General features: G+C 32.3%; 1 protein-coding gene across 4 annotated transcripts in view; it reads right to left on the bottom strand.

Moving 5' to 3' along the window:
• Positions 1-13,191, bottom strand: part of LOC123547234 (TWiK family of potassium channels protein 18-like) — a 123,467-nt gene that overhangs the window by 38,360 nt on the left and 71,916 nt on the right. The window contains exon 1 of one of the 4 annotated variants that reach the window (XM_045334169.2): positions 9,783-9,956. The exons of 1 other annotated variant lie outside the window; for it this stretch is intronic. Coding sequence is in view for 1 of the 3 variants with exons in the window: in XM_045334166.2 (XP_045190101.2) it covers positions 1,786-1,801 (16 nt within the window). In the remaining 2 variants the exon portion in view is untranslated. Of the gene's footprint in view, positions 1-1,785; positions 1,918-5,210; positions 5,437-9,782; positions 9,957-13,191 lie in introns of those variants that run through there. 2 more of the 4 variants (XM_045334168.2, XM_045334166.2) reach the window with 2 other exon arrangements.

Here is a 13,191-nt window from a genome sequence, read left to right as displayed (position 1 = left end):
TAAGAACAAGAATTTAATAGGTAACTCCCGCTCACAATGTACAACTTGGCAGAACAGAATCTCTTTCGTACACCGAAAATATACACCTGTATATACCTTTCGGGAACGCATGGAGATCATTCCGAGAATTGAGAATAAAACTTCAGTTATATACCATGCTATCCATGTAAACACGAGACAAGAACACAGTGATATGGCTGCCAGTCACACGGCAATATTGACTGTACCTCTTGTATGTCAGTGCTAAACTACGTTTTCCTATGATATTGTTGTTAATTGTTAATTAACTGTTAATTTAATATGACTGGTGTAGACAAATACAATATTATTACGCGTAATGCAATCTGTGGGAAAAACAAGAAAGAAAATATACCTATGTGATAACTGATTATTGGCAAAGGTCAAACGAAGCAATTATTTCGTTACCAAAGTCTCTCTCCCATAAATAAAGAAAATCGCTGCATACATAAGTAACATGTGTAATCCAGTCAGCTTCATATATTAAGCACGTATGCACTGCATATGAAAAGAAATAAAAATGAAATATAACAAGAAACCCTGAGGTTGACAAGTTTTTTCATCCAATTACAGAAGCAGATATTCACGACTTAGGTTCCCTCCTTTTTCAAATCGGATCAGTTCAACATCTGATGCAAAAATCACTGGTGTGTTTTATTATAACCTGAGTACGATGCAAATTTATAGATTAACAGGATAGTTATACTTTAACTGTCTTTTCCTCCTGCCTGACAACAGTTTAACAGTTTAACGAAGTTCATCACAGTTTGCTTGCCATGGATAAACAACCAAACTGAATACATGTACTATTGAATAACTTGACACATAAGTACTAAGGTTATAACTTGGATTTCCCTCCTTTTTTGTTGCTAGTTTTAGTACTGTGTGAATGCAAATTCAACACTTACTGTAGAAAGCGTTGTCGCCATCAAATAGGCGACATTAGTTCAAACTCTTCTGTCTTGTTAGAAGTTTATTTCCATTTAGACAGAAAGTAGCTAAAAATATTTTAGCCTGTTTCTCTGCAATTTAGGTGAATTATTTACACATAACGAGAGATAGATTTTTATTAGAATTTCAAATAAGCTTTTAGAAAAAAACAATCACATATAGTAGATCATGTTGGAATTACACTAATTTTGTAAATGTGATAATTAACTCTATAGTCAGTCATATGAATCTTTTAGAACAATTAAAAAAAACAAATCCGTTTAATATCAAACCTAACGTTTTGAATGAGAACTTTAGTTTCCAGAAAATTTATTTGACATTATATTTGCTGTAAAATCATTCTAGATCTGGGATATCATAGCAATGCCTGAAACTGACGTCTTAGCTAAAACAGATAAAAGTGTTTCTTTATAGGCAGGTAAATAGTTCAAACGTACATCAGTAACCTTTTAACGTATATAGCCATATTAATGCTGTTAAAGTCTTGTTTGATAATAATAATAACTGAATTATATATAGTTCGTTTTTGAGGTCAGCGATGTTTTTATACTTTTAAAAATGGAACGGTCCGTTATTTAGGTAATGTTATTCAGTACGATAGCGGTTCTTACCTAAATGAGGCAAAGTAAATCATGTCAATTTCCGTAATCGGCAGACCAGTCGATAAATTGAACTGTCAAACTCAAACGTCAAAATCAAACTATCCTATACAAAAATGTAAACAAAATTATTTACATACATGTCTCATAAAGTGTATTAATTGCCTGATTATAATAAGTTAATTCGTATAATATACGCATTTAGGTTTGTACTTACTTTTTATTTGCGACATGATGATACCGAACACCGAAACTACTTAATATATCCTATCATTTATTTACAATTTAATCAATATAATCGATCAGGATGCCTTTATATTCCAAATAATCCAATTTCATAATATATGAAATATGATATGATAATTATTACGTGTGCATTAAATATACTATACCCAATATTTTAAAAATAAACTTTACGGATCTTCTTACAGGCTTGATTTACGTACTTTAAAATTAAATCATTGTTTACCATTATCTCTGTGCACATAACTTTGCAAATTTGAGACAAATCTAAATATATATCAAAGTCATTTGGCATGCAGTTAAAGGTTTCCGTACTTAAACATACACAAAATATGCCACTGTATTGCCAGTTACTGATGTTCGATGACAGAAACTGACTGGTATTTGATGTATTGTATAATGTAATAACTAGGTGAAAACAGCATCAGCCACTGAAAGCATGTTACTCACAACCGATGGAGTTTAAAAGTTGTTTTTATATGTAATCTTAAACATTCAAACAATAGAAATAGAAGTCTGGTGAGTGTTTATATTTCTTTTTAAAAGCAATACTGTAGAGATACTGATTTACTACCAATTAATACACAATGCGTCTTTTTGCTATGAAAATTTGCTGAATGGTGGAATTCATATGAATAAAACGGCGTACACTATAAGGTAGCCCATTTATAGGTCATAATGCAGTAATTTGGTCCAAAATGTGCTTCCAAAATGTGCTTCCGTGGTGTAGTCGAAAGAAGTCCCTAATAAATAGATCCTATTTTTTCCATTTGAGCGTAAATAGGGGGCCAAATAGGCATTATTTCACTCGTGGAATGAATTTTACATAAAGTAGGACACTTTTCATGCTAATATTCGCATGTTTTCTGAGTTGTTTACTTGAAAACGAAAGTAGGGTGTTTATTCTGCGGACCGCTTTCTGAAATGCGGCAATATGAGGGTACCTGACTTCAGTTGACTTGCATTTCATTGCAAACTATACAACACCCCTTTTTCTTTTCGTTTTCTTGAAGCAAATGTATGGATATCGTGTGGAAAATAGGTCTACGACGGAGTGAATATCTAGAAACTGTAACAATATTGTTCTGAATTAGCTGAATTTTATATGAAACAAAGAACAATTTCTTTTATTGGTATAATTATAGTCTTAATAGGACGTTTTGGGACCGCGTGTTAACTTTTGACTGTCGCTGTCCCGTCACGTCCAAACATATTCTGCATATTTTTGTTAGGAAATCCCCAATGAAATCCCGTTGGGAACGTTTTCTGGTACATGTACAAGTACAATGTATTTGAAACGATTACATCTCTGATAATTAATTTATGTTGACATTAAAGCATACAATTGCCTCGCTGGCATTTTTTGAAAGTACATTTTATGTCCGATGTCACGGTAGATTCCTCCTCGCAGATTTAAGTATCTTTTCTTTAAAATTATGAATTATATTCAACCCATTTGAAGTTTCTACTTAAATATAAATGTTTAATTTATTGGAGCAAGTAAGTTTGACCAGTATTTTATGACTTAATATTGAGTTTTTAACGTGTTCGTTTTTCTAACAGTAAAATGCATATACGGGTAAGGCTTAGAGGGATGACAACTATAAAGTAACAGATCATAAAATAAATCATCCCGATAAGCCAATAAATAAGGCTAACTATGAAGGAAAATGAACCGTTATGACAATTGACCGATTCTGTACAATTACGAATTGTAGTACAAAGATGTCGGATTTCACCGTCAATATGGCCCATACAAGCACAGGACTTTCCGTTCTTGCTGAAGAATGCCGAAATGACATATTATGAGTAGATGTAATTACACGGACATGGGCGAATGCTATTACTGACTAGGGAGTTTTTACGGAACTTTTCAAAATTACATTCACATAGTCCAATGAAATTTACCAATAGGTACGGATTGCCATTTTTGAAAATAAAATTTAAATTAATTTGACGAAAGCTAAACATCTCTACACTTTTCATGGATTCCTAACACACTAACTATAAAATATAATATGCAAAATAACTTCAAGCTATGCTTAATCCGACATTACTGAGTGAAAACGATATATTGATTAACTTCGAAGGTATGGTCGTTATATGTAATTATAATTATTAAAATGTCTATTGTAGAACCATTCCAAGAAATGAGGCTTAGTATAAAAAACGTAAAACAATATGAACACTTTTAGCAAACTGTTATTTCAAATGACTAATTAAATTAATTGCTTAGCAATATACTTACTCAAAGAAGAATGCCAACGTCAGGAAATGCGAAAAGCAAGTATCAGTTAATTAGATATCAATATAATCGGCATCATGGAGAAAACATCAAAGTAGACGTTTTCGTTTGCATCATTTAGCTGTATTATATCTACGCTGTGCCATTGATTAAAATGATAATTTTTTATTTGCAATTTCGTTAAGATATTCGTTTTTGTGACTGGCTCACAAAGGGAAGAAAAAAATGTAGCTGAATTTTCCCATTTGTCAGTAATTTATCAAACGGATAAACACTTATTGCAAAGAAATCAGACATCTGGTTTACTAATTTTGCTATTAAATCATATCAAAGCAGGTTTATATTTACTTGTATTGTCATAAGTGGTTCCGCTCAACTTTGTGTGTTTCCAAGCATTAAAAAAGCTATTATATGTAAAACACATGTAACTGAGTATTATTAAGCTCTTGAAACGTAGGAAGTGGTAATAACTATTTAGCAGATGACATCAAAAATACTTGCTAAGTCAATTTTCTCGGTGTAAAAGTTTTCTACAGGTGTATAAACTACTAAATAGGGAAACAAGCAGTACTTCCGGTCTAGTCAGATAATGGAGCAAAGAAAAAAGTCTTCATTTTTTCCCACCTAAAGTGGCATTTTCGTGTTTAATTTAAGCCAGTATTTATTTCATTGCAAACATATACTTGACATTTTGATAGTATTTTCAGGCAGATTTTTTTTTTTTTTGCATTTGTAGAAATGTAAACCATTTTATACAGAAAATGTAGTAAATTTACTTACTAATGTGTTACCTATATGAAATAACTTAATTGTCATGGTGCATTTATACACACTACACAACTTACCACAATCACGGAATAATAATAATAATTATAATAACACAAGGTCATTCAATGTTCTAACTACAAATGCACATATAGTGTACTATCTACAACTTTTAGTTTGCTTTATTTTTTAAATATATGAATCTCGAATAAACGGAAATACACTTTCTCTTACTTTGATTCAGGAGAATATAATTTTGCTTGACATCGCAAGATTTTCAAAACAATTTACTATTCATAAATTTTAACAAGTGTCGATAGAGTATACATGTGGATAAAGTTTAAACATATGAAATTGTTATCGAAAATATAATCTGAACAAAGACTTACTTTCAAAAACTCAAGTAGAATGAATATTCAGCACTTAGATATTGGTCTTAAAATATCTCGTAGTCCAACATGCTTCGAATATAAATTCCGATAGCTGATGCGTTACAAGCAATTTCCTTTGACAATAACGTATAATTGAAGAAAAAGTGTTTTGTCATGGAAACTGAAGGAAAATCGTAAAATGTTTCTCTGTTTAATATGAAATACAAGATTTATTATGAGACATGAAATTGCAATGAACAAATGTTATCAACAATGAAGTATCTACTTACGTTTGGCATTTTTTGTTCAAGAGTAACTTGACAAGATACTTGATACAACATCAACGATTTTCCGTTGTTAAAAAGTGAACTAGACTTAGTGAAACATTTCTGTGGTATGTATATCACTTGAAGAAACTGTTGATCTTGATACCGAAGTACCTAGATTTATCGTTTGAATGTACTATACTTCTATACCGGCTTTCATTCAATGTTCAGAAATAACTGTATTATCAACTTCCACAAACCATTAAAAGTTAGAGAACGATAGAAAACCACATGAAACGAATCAAAACACAATAATCTGGTTTAATGTACGTAAAGCACATTCTTCGAACTATTTTATCATGGAATTGTAAGATCCACATCCAGGCGACTCGTGTCTTTTCTTTCAATCTATAATTTTTTTTATCCTTGTCTCAAACTATCAGGTACAGGTATAATTCTTAAATAAACGAAGTTTCAACTTATTTTTCATTTGCGACATGATACAAAAATATTTTCACTGACAAAAATGCGGCAGTCAGTTCATTACACTATACCATTTTTATTTATCAACGTGGTGTCTGGGAGAGACATTTTACAAAGTGGAGAGTTTAAGTATATATCTGACTTTCTGTAATGCATACCATTTGAAAACAGAATAAATCTTTATACGTCTGACAAGACAATACTTAAAAGTAAAAAAAAAATGATATCTCCCTTATCAAGTTTGCGTGATGGTTCTGACTCTGGCTAATGTAGTCTTTATATTTGCGGACAGTAATATTCAATTTTCAAAACGACAGATATCGACTATTACAATGACACTGTCAAAACAACATATATTGATCTGTGCTAGAACAGAAACGAAACATAGTCATTCTTGTTTGTGCAAAATTCCAAACTTTTCGCAGTACTCAAAATGATGTCAAACAATAAAATTGTATCAAAATTAGATTACACAGAAGAAAGGAAAAGCGTCTGCTGGTTATTTTAAAGCCATCTTTTCAATTTTGATAAACTTATCGCTAATCTACAGAAGCTTTGACGGACCAAGTAAGCGTGTTAATTTATCTCGAGGCCTGGAGGTACTAACACCGTATCGTGGCTTGGAGTTATCTTTGCTGTCTCGTTTCCACGATTTAATGTTTCGGTACATCGATTTGGACTCTTGTGCCCACGAGTTAATTAAACGGCAAGAACGACATGTTAGTTTTGTATATTAGTTTATTGTAGCGTGTTCATGATTGCTGTCACGAGTAAGTATTTAGTGGGCAAGAGATAACGAAAAGCAACCCTGCATATTTCCTCTCAGCTTCTGCACTAAACAATAATTATTATAATAGATTTTTATTAACAGTATCGCACTTTAATGTTAAACACGTACAGGTGCAAAGTACTAAATGTTCCTCGAAATGAATTCCTCTTGCGTCTGTTATACCATTTTGACTTACCGTGTAAAACAAAGATTTTAAAGATAGAACGTAAATATGAAAACATAGCTAAAATGCAATTAATAAATCATGAAGACAACCGCCGCCGTCAAGTAGCATCTCTGAGGTACTTTATTTTGTTTCATTTAGTTATTTCATTAAGCTTAGCTTAGATGAATATATACTTTGCTAAGAATCGAAATGAGAGTATTATTGTAGAAGCTCTTAGACGTATGAAATTGTTGCTTAAATGCGTTAATTATAAAAGGATAAAACACTTTTTTCAATTTACGTATAACTGTGTTAAAGACAACATGAACTAGATTTTCGTGTCTATGTTTTTTGATATACTTCTACATGCTGAATTCATGAACTAATGAAATTCTCGATTGTTTTAAGTAACGTTTTCTTAAAATAACATACAATATTTTATAGAACATGAATATTGATATCAATAGAAACTTAGATTTTATATGTCTTAGTATGCGAACTAACACAATTCTCAATCTATTTTTATATATCTTGACCGTTATAGGCTGTTCCTCATGCAATCTGACTAAAGTACATATCCTATTACGCTACGCATAGGATCTGAGAACGACCTATTCATAGCCTCGTTCTGACAACCCTTTCGCTAGCCAACCAGGGCTTAGCTTACAACATTTTGCAAATCTACCTGTAGCCTTGACTTTTGATATTTACAATTCTTATATCGTAATGTGTCAGATAGCCGGTTAGCTCAGTCGGTAGCCCGCTTGCTTTGTAAGCGAGGGCTCGCGGGTTCGAATCCTGGAATGAACGCACATTTTCTTACTCTTTGACTTTTAGAACAAGTCGTCTGATTGGTTAAAATAAAAATAGCTATACCGGAAATCCAAAATATACAGAAGACGTATGTGAATGGGTCGTTCTCAGATCTTCGTTTAGAAGATCAAGTACTTAAGTCAGATTGTTCCTCATGAGAATGCATATTTTATTATTTCTGTCCTAAGCATTTCACTATTTTGATGGGTGTACTGGCCGGAGGCCTAAATCACAATAAAGATTTCGATTTGATTTGATTTGATTCGTTATAAAACATCAATTAGAGTTGTTTCGTAGTATACGAAAAGAAAACCGGGTTACATGAGCGTCAACGACTGTTCAGTCAAAATATTAATCAAACTGGACCAGGTACTTTTGCTGTGAATTCTCTGTTTGAACCATTCTCTATCAACTTTTATTTTACTTTTGTACTAACTAAGCTTTCACAGAATGTAATGAAAATGATATCCATCACATCGCATCCATATTAAACTACGTTTCGACCTTAGCAGAAAATCTTTGGTTGTTTTGCAATATTTCATTGCATATCCTTTAGAAAATGTAAATAAATCTTTCACAAATGCAAATATAAATTAGAAATGCAAATGTATATGTTTTGGACATGTAATCATTATGTAAATCAAAACTGCTACTGAATTGTAATACATTCGAAGTCCCTATCTTTGCAAATATAATTTGTGTTACTGTCAACTTATCCTAAGAAACACCAATAGAGTATCTAGTCTTTACATGAGAACATCCAGTGTTTTATTCAAGGACATCAAGTGCTTATTTATCAAACGCGTTTTTTTTTTCTTTTCATTTCCACGTTCAAAAATGAGCACTGTTCACCGTATGTATACACTATAGCAACTAAAGGATACCCATTAATTTGTTTTCTGCAGGTGAGTTAATGGAGGGGCGTGAGGTCGCTGCACGTTTCATTAACTCTTACTATGATACAGAGTTTGCTGGTTAGGTTAATTGCCCGCCGTTTCATGACTGAAATACTGTTGAAAAACGGCGTTAAACCCAAAACAAACAAACAAAAACAGAGTTTGCTATTATTTTTAAATTAGTTTAGTTGCATTCTATGCTTCCAAATTACCACTTACAGATTACCAGAAGAGGTAAACACAATTGAGCCGTGCCATGGGAAAACCAACATAGTGGCTTTGCGACCAGCATGGATCCAGACCAGCCTGCGCATCCGCGCAGTCTGGTCAGGATACATGCTGTTCGCTAATGGTTTCTCTAATTGCTATAGACTTTGAAAGCGAACAGCATTGATCCTGACCAGACTGCGCGGATGCGCAGGCTGGTCTGGATCCATGCTGGTCGCAAAGCCACTATGTTGGTTTTCTTATTTCACGGCTCAATTGGTTTTTAATCTGATTTAGCGCAACACTATATTCATAAGTTACAAAACCGTAAAAAATAATTGAACAATCTTTCATTATTGTTTATCACATTCATTTATTATTTTTACAACTTGTGAAAGAGCTGCATGCTTTCTTGTAAAAACGAGATGTATTAATTGAAATGTATGTGAACCAACAACAGGGGCAATATAGAAATAAATAAACTTAAATACACGAGGAAAGTATGCTTATTAAAGAAATTATGATAAGCATGTCCCTGTATTACGAAATTACGATCTCGATTTTTTCAAATTTGTTAACTCGTCTCTGCTATTCCTCTTCATTGTCATTCTTTTTACTACAGTACAACCTCTCCAGAGTGGCCCTCTCTTATGCAAAAACCTCTTTACAACGTCATCATCAAAATTTCCCAAGCTGAAATATACTATCAAATTTACCTCTCCAGAACAGCAGCCTCTACATAACAGTCAATATTTGTATCTACCAAAGGGTGTTGCTCTACAGAGGTTGCACTGTATATGTTTATGTCAAAGTGATATTTGCATGTTATGGAAAATTATATCATGTATAATACACCTTCTTTCATTTAAAAATTATTCATAACTTTAACCTGTACATCAGCAATGAAAGCTTAATCAACCAGTCAAAAAGGAAAATGATGTAGGCAGTAACTGTAGTGAATCAAAAGTGAAACAAAAAAAATGTACGTACCACAATTCTTATAAAATGCCACTTAAAAATCCATCACTGACGAAGTCGTATCTCTCTGTGCACTATACTGCACTTACCATAAATACCGTCGGTCATTTGGCACATAGAGAATACATATCCTCCTTCAATATAATTATACAATAAACTTATGCTGATCATACAAGAGTCAGATGCTGATATTCAAGGATGGCAGAACTAATAAGAATCCAGACGAAAAATATCAACTACTACCTATTGTGTTAGGTATCTACCTCTCATGCATCAGATTCCCTGTGCGTATGATAGTAATTATGTTCCAAACATATGTCACTGATATACAATGCTTAGAGTAAGTGTTGAAAGGCCAATTCACCATCAATAGATTTCATGGCATTTTTGCATGAATTTGCAAATGTACATACACAATTACAACCTTTATGACAAGTCTGGAAACCTATGACACTTCTATTTTATTGACGTATGAATTTTTTAGACCATAAATAAGATAAAGTTCCTTACAAATGCAACATTTTCAAGACGTTTTGTTGAATGTCCTTGAGAAAATAAGTAAATACTTTAAAATGTAACAAACGTTTCTTGACATCAACACAGTCAAGCTATCAATTACTAGACTGTTCATAAAAAAAATAGAAAAAAACAAACAAACAAAAAACAGCAGTTTACAAGCTGCAGTATTTATCACAATCTGACTGGATAAAGCTGATAAGAAATCATCTTTCAACAATACTGCTGTTGAATGCCTGGCATATTAATAAATAGTAGAAATTTATCATTTTTGCTATTTGCAATCTTCTACGATATTAGTTTTACTCCATCCAATTTTAATGTATTGCATACAATGTATTAATAAAGTGTATTTAAAGCAACCCGTTTAATATATAATATATCTTTCCACTACAGATTCTTACTGATGTTGTCCTACTTTGCCGTGTGACTCTGGCTGTGTTTGTTGTGCTAAATGCTTGAGTCTACTTTATTAATATTTATCAAAACCGAAAAGAAATTAATAAACATTAGATGCCAACAGCAATGGGTCAAGTATATTCATCGATGTATTAATAATAACATTTGTAAGATGCGAGTGGAATAGAAATATGTAAGCTTTATTTACATCGCATATTTATCAAAGTATACCGATTCTTCTGTGAAAAAATTATATATCATTAAAATAAAACTGGGAGTAGTGTAGCATCGTGAAAAGTGCCAATAACATAAAGGAATTAAATTTTTAAGTCAAAGTGTTTCTAATACATTTACCGTTATTTTGAATTTACCATTTCAATGTAAACTCTCCTTTTTTTGCGTCTACATACTACTACATTTGTACTTTAACATAACTTCTGGAATCAGATACGGCTTATTCTACGTTATAGCTAGTCTGGCTACCGACTAGATAATCTTTTTTTTTTTTTTTTTTTTTTAGAAAAATATTCTGACTTCATCAGTCCTGGCTCTGACGTATGTTTTGAGAAGACAAGGGACATAATTATACAAAATTTGAATAGCCTCAGGAGTTATCTCCTTTGAACAAAACATACGGTCTGAACACAGACTACGTTATAGCCACCGTAGTAAACTGGGTAATATTCGAATTGGTTTATTTTTGCTTTTACTGCTAAACACTGGTCACTATTTAGTAGCACTATCTCATCTTCGGAGTACGAATTCTAAACATGATCATAAAAGGTTGGTGAAGTGTATAAAAATGTAGCACGGACTTCTAAGATATAAATCGCACTGTTTCTATAAAACAAGATGCTCCTATTAAAATGACATAAATGATCCAATGTATGTTCCAAAACAATAAAGTATGTGTTGATTGCAAGTATGTTATCAGTTAATTTGACTATACATATTACTCGTCAGAAAGACTCATTGAGAATTACAAAGTAGCAACTATTACTTTTGTAATTGTCAATTGCACTCTCGTAGGAAGGAGCACCTGTGTTGAACAACAATTATTCCACATAATAAATTCACCGTTAAACCTGCAATGTTTTATAACTAGTACGAGTAGTGACATGTTTTATGTGAAATAAAAATATACAAGAAAAGCTAAACAAAATACAGACAATTAAATATCAAAGCAATCATTAACATGAAACAACTGTAAAAAGTTTTTTGTTTGCTTCATTTAGTTAATTTGTCAACTTCAGTTTGATTTCTTACTTCGCCAAGAATTCTAATGAGGATTTCTTTACACAAGTATTGAGAGGTTCGATCGTATTGCTGACTTAAAAGTGAATACATGCGTTTGCAAGAACGCTATAAGACATTTCTGATAACGTCAACAATGTAACTGTACGCGGAGAATCTCGTATAAATCTCAAGTCCTCTCCGTCAATCAATAAACTTCCTGTGAATTTAGATTTCCTATAAAAGTTATTTTGTAACTAGATATGATATATAATTGTGATTGAGATTTGCATGTAGATTAAATGATATATTGAGCTTAGTTTTATACACTTAGTAAAGCAGAGTTTGTTTTGTAACACTTTTACAATAGTTCTTACTATGCAACTTCTATCCGAAACCAGCGATACTAGCAGAATTACTATTAAATGAACGTATAGTTGAAAACTGCATTTTATATGATTAGTAAATGATATTTAGAACTGGAATTATCACCAATATTCGTTCTGTTTACCTAAACACAACAAATGTTCACCTGGCGCATTTTATATTACTTGTTAATCTTTTTCTGTCGTGTTTTTTGCCCTGGATACGTTTCCTATAGAACTTTATCTGAAGCTATAAACCAAAGGTTGTATTTGCTTTTAAAACGAGATATGGCTTATATAAGAATTGTAGTCAATAGTGTATAACTGCATCAATTATCAATTACCAGATTGCGATCATGTGAAAAAACAGCTGTATTATATATCAATAATAAGCTTCGATTAAAAGTTCTATTTCAATCGTACTAAAGTTTGCTAAAATCTAGGAAGTGATTAATAAATCATGCACATATTTCATCAGAAAGTATTTATTTTTTGGTGTTTAGTATAACTTGCGCACGGGTAAATATGCTTGGAGCTAACGTCTAGAGAACTTCAATGTTTTCAGACTTGATATGTTACATAAGGACTACGCCCTGGGTAGTTGCACATTCTTATTAATCAGGATACCGGTCTACTTAGTAACACTGGTATTTGCATATCAACATTACCATTGATAGATCATGCAAACACAAGTGTTTATTGCGATTAACACCAGATACTATGATGAATACACCTGGGATAACCCCTTTGGATGCGTCGATATTGGACAATCACTGTAGGTGCGTCATTATAGATAATTTACCTTTGGCAAACCTTGCAGGACCTATTTAGTCTGGCTATAACCAGTTTACATACATCACCATATATGTACGTTTTGAAATAACATATTGACAAAAAGCCGGAGCATT

The sequence above is a fragment of the Mercenaria mercenaria genome, chromosome 9 (genome assembly GCF_021730395.1).
Source record: "Mercenaria mercenaria strain notata chromosome 9, MADL_Memer_1, whole genome shotgun sequence".
NCBI classification, from domain to species: Eukaryota; Metazoa; Mollusca; class Bivalvia; order Venerida; family Veneridae; genus Mercenaria; species Mercenaria mercenaria.
Note: the sequence above shows the minus strand (reverse complement) of the source record. Positions and strands in the feature narration are given on the sequence as shown.